At 52.5% G+C, this 10364-nt stretch overlaps 1 protein-coding gene across 1 annotated transcript; it reads right to left on the bottom strand.

The window, feature by feature from the left end:
- Positions 1 to 322: 322 nt before the first annotated feature.
- On the bottom strand, positions 323 to 10006 carry LOC107112488 (E3 ubiquitin-protein ligase RNF43-like; the record flags this gene model as incomplete). Its single annotated transcript, XM_015413632.1, has 5 exons — positions 323 to 1851; positions 4914 to 5016; positions 6874 to 7017; positions 8818 to 8832; positions 9905 to 10006. Coding segments are annotated over 5 exons (1893 nt in total), but the record flags the coding sequence as incomplete, so codon positions are not given.
- Positions 10007 to 10364: the final 358 nt, after the last annotated feature.

A 10364-nucleotide genomic window follows, 5' to 3' on the forward strand; every position in this document is an offset into this window, starting at 1 on the left:
TGAGAGAGCTCTCTTAAGAACTGCCCTTGAGAGAATAGCTCTGAGAGAACTTGTGACTGACCCAAGGTCACACCGGCAGCTGCATGTGGAGGAGTGGGGAATCGAACCCGGTTCTCCCAGATTAGAGTCCACGCTCCTAACCACTACACCAAACTGGCTCTTTCCTCTGAGTAAACATGCTTAACATTGCACTGATCACCTCTGAATCCTTTTGAGAGCTATGAGACTATAAAAGCACTGAAGGTTTGTAGTACAGATATGCCCCAAGTCTCCCCCAAGGTCCGTGCTATGCCCGCATGTGTCTAGAGATAGCCATAGCGATTTACAGAGGATTGTCGATCGACCCTAGCGGCTGAGGCTTACCCTGATGGTGTTGCGGAATTTGGCAGCTGAGGTAAAAACTGGCGTTGTTCCCCATGGTGTCCACCCCCGAACCTTCCACCGGAAGCGTGGAGTCGCAGTCCTGCTCCCTCGTCCTGTTCCCCTGCTCCCAAGGCTTGATACCGGAATGTGGAGCTAAGCGCTTTGAAATCTGCTGACAACCTGAAATACAATGCACCGAGGAACCGCTGGGCATGAGAGGCTGAATCTCTGTGGGGCAGCAGTTTGCAGAGCTGTGGCCATAACGCGTGGGAGAGCCGCTGTCTGGGGGCGCACCAGAATTCTCTGGCAAAGGGGATTGGGAAGAGATGAGCGGGTGCTTCCATTTCCTCCTGCCAGGATGAAGTTGTAAGTAGGGCTGCTGAGGGGTCTGTGGCCCGGTGGCTCCTGCTTGCCCGCCGGCTGCCGTGCTGAAGTCCAATCTGTCGGGCAAAGAGGGCGCGTGTCCTTGAGGCAAACAAGAAGGCTGTCCAAGCAGAGTCGCCTCCGGGGAGGCTGAGCCAGAGGCACTTTCCGGCAGGTGTGCCCTCTCAGTCCTTCTGTGAGCCTGGGCGCTAAGTAACCCGACCTTGGCCCTGGGGTATCTGGGCTTGCGTTGAACAGGTTCTTGGCTCGGCCTGCCACTCGGACAGTCCGGGGGGCTCCGTCCATAATGGTGGTGTCTGTGATGGTGGTGGTGGTAGTGGATGTGATTACTGGCCAGCTGTGCCCTGCCCTCCCCCGTCGTGTCCATCGACTGGACCCTGGGCCGCGGGTCCCTCCCAGACGAAGACGGCTCTTGCCTGTTTTCCGCGGCCGGATTCTCCGAACAGCAGAAAGCAAAAGGGTCGTAATCACTGCTCAAGGAGCTGTGGAAAGTGGAGCAGCTTCCATGGATGGCCTGAAGGCTGACGTCAGTGCAATTCAACATGGAGTCGCTGGAGGAGCCGTGGCAAGGACCCGAACTGGTGTCGCTACCGGGGCCGTCGGGAAGGTACCCACTGGGCTCCGTGAGGTAACTCTCCCCTGAGCCACTGCTGTGGTGATGTCTCCCGTGGCGGATTCCTCTCTGGGGAGGAGCAGCGCGATTGAGCCTGTCGGACAGGGGAACCCTCAGCCCTCCTCGGCAGGGGGGCTGACGTTGAAGCAGGCAGGGCCTGTGAGGGGGAGGGACCTGCTCACACGGCAGAGACTCCTGGGGCTGGGAAGCCAACAGTCCTCGGGCAAGAGGTGGCTGGTGAGCACACCAAGGCTCAGAGCCTGCCGGCCCATAGCGCAAGTAATGCATTGTCCCGAAACCTGGCTGGGAGAGCTGCGGAGAGTGGAAGAAAGGGTGGCCATGGCAGTTCCTGGGGGGTATTGGGGGGAGGGCCTGTGGGAAGTGGTACAAGGCATGCCCTGGGTGTTGCGGGAAGAAATGGGGCCTCCGGCCAGGCCCTGGCTGATGTACATCTTCCCGGGAACGCAGGGGTAAAGCAGAGGGGTCTTGATCTAGAAAAAGGAAGAACCCACTTTGATCAGAGACTGTAAGCACCAATTAATCCTGTTCCAAGAAAAGCAACAACATTTTCCAGGATATAAACTTTCATCAGTCAAAGCTCACTTTGTCAGTCAAGCTAAGGCCTGAACTAGACGAGACACTGTCCACCAGTTGTGCCAGGGTTCTCCTGACATGACTTGCCTTCCCCACAGTCAGATGGCAGCTACAAGAAACTTATTTCCCCAGGCACCACGGGGCACAATTCAGCTTGGGAATGTGGTATGGGGGGGATGAGTTGATGAGTTCACTACCCAAAGGAGTCTCAGAGCAGCTGACAATCACCTTCCCTTTCTCTCTCCACAACAGACAACCCTGTGAGGTAGGTGGAGTTAAGAGAGCTCTGAGAGAACTGTGACTGACCCAAGGTCACCCAGCTGGCTACATGTGGAAGAGTGGGAAATCAAACCTGGTTCTCCAGATTAGAGTCCACCATTCTTAACACTATACCACGGCTGGCTGGCTGGCTGGCTGGCTGGCTGGCTGGCTGGCTGGCTGGCTGGCTGGCTGGCTGGCTGGCTGGCTCTCTCTCTCTCTCTCTCTCACACACACACACACACACACACACACACACTCTCACACACTCACACACACACCATGGTCCTGATCTGAATCCCTATGGCACTTGGCGAAAGTAAGTTCTCCACAGCCGCCAATCTGGCTGTGGGAAATGTGGGTTTGGTCAAGAAAACCATCGCCTGATTCATTGGCCAACATCTCGTTCAGATCCCAGAGAGCTGACAACTATCCCATACACCAAGCCTGCAGAGTGTGTGTGTTGAAGGGGTTCGAGAGCAACTCTAAATGCCCCTCCCCCAGAATGCTGGGCTCGTAGACTCCACAGACTGTCTCTTGCAGATGACTCTGTCCTCCATACCAGAGGTGGCCACCTTCTCCACTTGAGTCAAATTCTCCTCAGCCAAGTTGCTCAGGAGAAAGAGCTCTCCTCCGGCAATGATTTCATTACTTCAGTAGTTTGGCAGCTTCCAGCTGAAGAACTCAAGCATGGAGGTTCTCTCCTGACCTGGCTGACAGATACCCACCTATAGGGAAATGGGAGATTGCTTCAGAGGTCCTGCGTGCCAAAGGCCTCTAAGCCAATCTCCCATTTCCCACCAAAAAGAGCCCTATCTTGGCTAGAGAGAAGCCGTGATTTTCCTGTTGCTCATGAGTCAACTAGCCTGTCCTCTGAGCCCAGGATAAGGATGCCAGCCTCCAGGTGGGACCTGGGGATCCCCCAGAATTACGGCTCTTCTCCAGACTAAAGAGATCAGTTCCCCTGGGGGAAACGGATGCTTTGGAGGGTGGACTGTATGGTGTTGTGCCCCACAGAGGTCCCTGTGTTCCCCAGGCTCCCCCTCAAATCTCCAGGAGTTTCCCAATCTGGATCTGGCAACCCTGCCCCCCTCCCATTCTCCTACTGGCCAGAGGGGACCTGGCCACCCTAGCCCAGGAAGGCCAGCACCTTTCTTTGCAGGAAATGAAATATGGCCGTCACAATGTCTGCAGTGTCACAGGGGCCTCTAGGACAATTCCAATGGGAAGGGCACCTCCCGGCACACAGGAAAAACGAGTTTGGGTTTTTTCCATTCTCCTTTTTTGCCCAGCTGCTCCTGCCCCCCAGGCAAAATGGCTTGGTGTGTTCGGCTAGCCAAGCCGACATGCGTGCATGAGACACCCCTTCTCACCTGGCAAGGCACCCTCCAAGCTGTCTTTGACAGCTCCTTGCCTATCCCATAAGAAGTTATGCCTTGCAAAGCTGACAAGGGCAGGTAGGGGGGCAGGAGGAGCAGAGGAAATGAGAGTGGCGCTGGATGAAGCCTGTGGGCCACTGGCTGGCCATCTCCATTTTAGCCCACTCAACTTGCTGGAGACACAAGTCTGTCCATCTCCCACTTTGCTTCCCCACCTGTCCCAAGTCCTCCTGGTCATGCAGCCCTTATAGACACACCAGGAGAATTCCCCCAAGAAGTCTAGAGACCTGCCTTGCAATACACCCAGCTTAGCTGCCCCTAGAACTTCCTGGTGCTCTGAACCTGTCCCCCATGCCTCCCATTTAAGCGATGCGCTTTGCACTCAAACCAAAGAGAACTGCCACCAACTGGCAGGGAATTGTACATTGCCAAATTGTCTCAGTCAACTCAAGGGCTGCCAGGCCTCTTGCTCTAGTAGGAGGACTCCTGCTGGCACCCCTAGTTGCCCAACATAGGGTAGCTCTAAGAATCACCGGAAACTCAATGGTTTTACCAGAGTGGTTTTATAATTCCTAGAGTGACATTACGGTACTTCCAGGTTTCCCACGGAAGTGACATAGTGGAGCAGATGATGTTGTGCCCTCCCTCGCCACTCCCAACTCTTCCATGGAGTCAGCTCCATGGAAACTAATGACCACTGAGCAAGCAGATGAGGGGAGGGAGGCAACTGCATCAGCTGGTTCCCATGATATGTCCCAGGATATCGTGGGGACAGCTGGGGACACGCCACACGTTATGAAAGCCGTGTGACAAGATTATTATTATTTATTAGATTTTTATCCCGCCCTCCCGCCGAAGCGGCTCAGGGCGGCTTACAACAATTAAAAACCAGTAAAGATTAATGCAGTACATCTAAAAATAATCAATAAAACAGCCAATATAACTTATTCACAATAAAATTACAGTTTGCACATGGCGGCCGTCCATATAAAGTGCTAGAGTGTTTGATCTGGGCTGTTCAACGCTTGGCGGAATAGCTCAGATCCATTTCTCTCCTCTCCCTGAGACAGGGAATATGCTTTGGTGCACCCATATCCCACGCACCATGCTGTTGGAATAGGTGACTGGCAAAAATCTAACCCTCCAGGAATCACAGTCGGTGCCCTTAGCCGCCAACCCTGAGGCCCAGTGGAGAGCCAAGTGACAGCATTAATGGCCATCGCCCACTGGGCGGGCCAGCTCCCAGCCTATCCCCCCAAAAGCTCCCAGGTAAAATGAGTTGTCTTTCCCATAGGCTACTCTTCCTGCTCCCCCACTCTTACCAATGATGTTGAACATGCACAGGGGACACGTTTGGTGCTGCTGGAGCCAGGGGTCAACGCACCACCGGTGGAACTCATGGAAGCACGTGATGATCCGCAGCTCCTGGGAAGAAAGGCAAGACGGTGAGAGGAGAAGGCGGTGGTGTCGATTTGAGGGTAAAAGGGGCAGGTGTCCTGATCAGAAGTTCTTTATGTAGACCCCACTTGTCTCCCCAACAGGGACCCAACGTCTCCCCTTCTCCACCTGACGTTCACAGCAACAACCCAGGGAGTTAAGTGAGGCTGACAGAGAGCGTGACTGGCTCAAGGCAGTGCATTCTCCCCTCGTCCATTTTATCCTTGCAGCAACCTTGTGAGGTAGGTCAGGGTGAGAGAGAGTGACTGGCCCATAGTCCCCCCGGTGAGCTTCCACAGCACAGTAGGGGATTTGAACCTGGTTCTCCCAGAGCCTAATCAGGCACGCTAACCACTACACCACACTGGCCTTCCGACGGCACGTCTCACGGAATGAGTTGTTGTCGCTGTTGTTTTTGAACGGGGATAGCATTTAGCTTTCGTTGGGCAGTGGTGCTCAGCAGGGCTATTTTGGGGCAGGAACGCACAGGAACGGAGTTCCGGCTGGCTCCTGAGTTGGCCACGCCCAGCAGGAACTCATTAGCATAATAGGCCACACCCAATAGCAGAAACGCATTAGGATTGGCTACATTAGGTGTGTGTGGCCTAACATGCAAAGGAGTTCCTGCTACAAAAAAAGGCCCTGGGTTTTGACAACAAACAAGGTAAACAGAATAAGGAGCAAAAGGTGGGTGTGGCTGGATGACCACACTTCTGGTAACATGGGGGTGTGGCCTAATGTGCCAATGAGCTGTGCTGTCATGGGTGTGGCCTAATATGCTAATGAGTTCCTGCTGTTGGGTGTGGCCTATTATGCTAATGAGCTCCTGCTGGGCTTTTTCTACAAAAAGAGCCTTGGTGCTCAGGAGTGAAACTTGTGTCTGTGATGGGGGGAATGACTGGAACCAAGGAAACATGACAAGCCAAGTAAGCATAAAGGCCCTGAGCATGTGCAGATCGGCTCGTCCTCACCAGCTAAGTAACCACAGGTAGGCAAGACACATGATCCTTATCTGTGTAGGTGTCTATTTCCCAGCATCTCACCTTCTGCCTTTGAAGCTCCCTTCTGCCGCAATGCTCCTTCCACCTGACGTGTGATCATGCTAGAAGAAAAACTGGCTAGTCTTTGAGGAGCCACAAGGACTCCAGCTTGGGGTTGCTTGCAGCAGACAAACAAATTTGCTGCGTGGCGCCCAACTCTATTTCTCGGTTGTTACATCAAGCTGACTACCACCCTTTTCTTTCCTCCCTGACAGACCCAGGTTCGAATCTTCACTCTGCTACGGAAGTTTGCCGGGTGACACGCTCAGACTAAGCTACCTCACGGGGTTGTTGTGAGGATAACATGGGTGAGGGGAGAATAATGTCTGCCACCCTGAGCGTCTTGGAGGGGAGATAAAAATGTATGTAATAGTATTTGAACATATCAAGCTTCTAGGCCAGGGTGTGTTTATGTGTGTGTGTGTGTGTGTGTGTGTGTCTACGCATGTGAAAAGGTGTGTGTATGCATGTGATATTTCCCCTCCCCAAGTTAATTGGTTCTGCTTTCTGATTTAAGAAGGCTCAGAACTGGAGGAACCAAATCAAAAGGGATTAATGCTTTAAGTGTGTGAACAGCTGGGATCTCACTCATGCTAAATTGTCTGTCTCTGCACGTGCCCAGTCTAGCTGGAGAAAGCCACTAGGTGGGGTTTCTCCGCAAGCAGAAATGCCGAAACCAGTTTGTCCCGGACAGAGATCCGGGCCTCCTATTTTTTCTTCACTCCCACGCCATGAGATGGGAGAGCCCCAGAGGCAGCACCTGTAAGGAGACCAGCAAGGGGCACACAGGCCAATCCATGCTTACCTGGCCCTCGCTGAACTCCTCCAGGCAGATGGCGCAGACCGGAGCGGAGCTGCAGGTACTGGCGGAGTCCCCTGTTGGGGCTTGCCGACAGCGGGCCTGGTACCTCCGGGTGGCCAGTTGGTTGATTGCTCGCAGGGTCTCTTCCTGTATATTAGTCTGTAGAAAGATGGGAAAGTTAAAGGATCTAGAATGGAGGCCAGGGTTGCCACCAGGTCCCCTCCGGGCCACTGGCGGAGTGGGGGGGGAGGTAAGGTTGCCAGCCTCCAGGTGGGGCAAACGTGGAAGAACACTGTGTTAAAACAAAACACCCAATTCTGATATGCTACTGTGCCTTCATATATTCATTCAAATCATATACCTAAACAGAGGTCATTTTGGGGGGGATCGCGGGGGATCGCAGTTCCCCCAGGTGAGGTACGGGGGCGGGGCACATGACGAAGCCCCGCCCCCTGCTTCTGGCCACCCCGCTTCCGGCCCTCATTCAGCCAGGAGGAGGCAGGAGAAGAGGGAGGGTAAGTTGCTTCCTCCCTGCCTCTCCCCACCCCTGCCTGCCTGGGGCCAGGGAGGGCCTTCGTGGGGCTTCCTTGCACTCCCGCCGGCCTTGCAGGTCCACCGCCGGGCCCCTCATGGGGCTCGGCAGTGGAACTGCAAGGCTGGCGGCAGCGGCCCAGACCGTTGGGGGCGGGGTGTGTGGCCTTATGACACACTTCTGGTGATGTCAGGGGGTGTGGCATATGCTAATGAGTTATGCTAATGAGTTCCCCTAGCTCTTTTTCTACTAAACGACCCCTGTACCTAAATATACAATAAAGACCCTAGTGTATCTTATTAATTATAGTACATTGATAACAAAAACCTAAAGAACAATATATATCTTGTAGAAAACTCCACAGCTGCAGAGACAAATAGACAGACAGGATTCAATGCTGTAGTAGACTATCTTGCTTTCTGATGAGAGATGCAGCCGTTGTCAATGCCGATGTCGTAGGCTGTTTTGCTTTCCGGAAAGAGATACGGCAAGCATCAAAGCAACATGCCTCCCAGGCAAAAGTTGCGTGTTTCAAGAAATTCTCCTTCAGGCAAATTATTTTTTCCAGGAACTAAGGCTCACAATGCTACAATGCATAAGTCAAACAACTCTGGGGCCTGGAGATCTCCCAGAATTACAATCGATCTCCAGATGACAGAGATCAGCTCCCCTTGAGAAAGGTTCACCCTTGGGAGGGTGAACTGTATGGTATTATACCCTGCTGAGGTCCCTCCTCTCCCCAAACCCCATCTCCTCCAAGACTGCACTCCCAAATCTCCAGGAATTTCCTAACCCAAAGCTGGCAACCCTAGGTGTTGGAGAGGTAGGGTTGCCAGATCCATGTTGGGAAACTCTTGGAGATTATGGGATGGAGCCTGGGGAGGACAGGGAACTCAGTGGAGAACAATGCCATAGAGTCCACCCTCCAAAGCATCCATTTTCTCCAGGGGAACTGATGTCTGTAGTCTGGAGATGAGCTGTAATTCCGGGGGATCTCCAGGTCCCACCTGGAGGCTGACATCCCTAGTGGAGGTAGATCTGACCAGGCTGCAAGGCTGACTTCAGGGCTAATGGATTTTGCATTTCCTTATAGTTTAAGCACACCAGCTTTGGAAGAAGCAGGCAGCTGACTCTTGCCTAACGACTGCTAGCGTTTGGGCAGCCTGCTCCTCGTTATCACGTCCTGTCTCACTTTGTGTCCTGATTTCCAGGACTGATGCAAAAATTAGTAACTCAGGCTGCTTCCCCACATGGAATACAGCACATTCTGATGTTTTTTGGGGAACCTTCATGCAACTCCATACTCTTTCCAAGCATGACTCATGAGGATCCCAGGGCCTTCCTCTTTGAGCCAGAGCAAAGCAAAACTTCCTTGGCTCTGGCTCAAAGGTGGAAATGCAGCGAAGTTGCTGGACTTGAAGTACCTTGGGCTGATCCAGCAGAGCACTTCTGAGGTTTTGCAGTTCTTCCTTAGGAAGGCTGTGTTGTAACCCTTCCTCTGTCTACCGATTCATCCTGCAAGTGTGCCCTTGGGGATTGAGATGGGCTCAAACTGGAAATAAGACGCCCATGACTGGGGGGCAGTGGGAAAAATGACCTAGGGAGGGGTTTTTGAGAGAAGAATTGGTAGGAAGCTTCAACATCCCACACCAATCCACTGTTTCTCCCCTGCAAGTGTCCCCACTGGCATGTCTATTATTCCAGCCCATGGGTAGGTGTGGGACACTGTATTTGCCAAAACGATGTGTTGTTCTGCTCTAAGAACCGGGTTGTACACACATTTGATGCTCTTAAGAATAGTGGTGTAGTAAGAATAGTTTGGTGTAGTGGTTAAGTGCGCAGACTCTAATCTGGGAGAACCGGGTTTGATTCCCCACTCCTTCACTTGCACCTGCTGACGTGACCTTGGGTCAGTCACAAGCTCTGGCACAGCTGTCCTTGAAAAAAAGAGCAGTTTCTGTCAGAACTCTCTCAGCCCCACCTACCTCACAGGGTGCCTGTTGTGGGGAGGGGAAGGGAAAGGAGTTTGTAAGCCGCTCTGAGACGCCTTTGGGTAGTGAAGGGCGGGGTATAAATCCAATCTCTTCCCTTCTTCTTCTTCTATATTGGCTCAAAAGGAAGACAACCCTGAATGCAAGATGACTGTCTTAAAAATGTTATATACCTCCTCCCACTTATTATTGGACATACTTAGTTTGCATGAGAATGGAAGATGACCCGCCTCTTTTTTTTTATGGCATACCTGTGAAAAAACCTAATCTTGCATAAGTATGGTAACAAACCTACCCTCCAATGAAGGATAAATGCATTCATGTGAACTATCCAGGGGCAAACTGGGAAGGTAAAATGGCCCAGGAGCAAGCTGGCGGGGGCTCCTTGGCTCAGATGGCACAGGAGCTGTGAGCTGATGAGCCAGTCCACCTCTGGAACCATCAACTTAAGGAGGGGCTGCCGTGCTGAGGCTGTCTGTCACTGGAGAAGGATCCACCCATAATTTCTTACCTGAACTCTGCTTGGCTGACACCGAGAGCGCATGATGAAGATCAAAGCAATGGCCACAACAGTGCCGATCACGGTGAAGAGTATCCAGACATCATAGTCCGGCTGTTGGAGAGAGACAAGAGGTTAGGAAGGCAAGAGATGTTTCAAAGTGCTGGGTTTTTTTGGTGGGGGAATGTTCCACATCTGGGATGACAGCCGTTCTGACCCAGATGTTTGGTGTTCATTGAGTTTCATTGTGTGACTTTGTGAATTATTAATCATGGGTGGGATTTAGCAACAGGACCAAAAAATCCCAGTTTCAAGCAATGTTCCCTCTAAGCTTTGGAGTCTTGTGAGCAAAAATTCTACTTTGTGAGCTACTGGCATTAAAGTTGTGAGCGAGCAATTGGGCTACTGCCTAAATTAGTTTGCTCTGGAGCCATCCTTCCTGAGCTAAGACAAAAACGTGTGAGCCGGAGGC

This window comes from Gekko japonicus, unplaced genomic scaffold (genome assembly GCF_001447785.1).
Source record: "Gekko japonicus isolate JY-2015 unplaced genomic scaffold, Gekko_japonicus_V1.1 scaffold452, whole genome shotgun sequence".
Lineage (NCBI taxonomy): Eukaryota > Metazoa > Chordata > Lepidosauria > Squamata > Gekkonidae > Gekko > Gekko japonicus.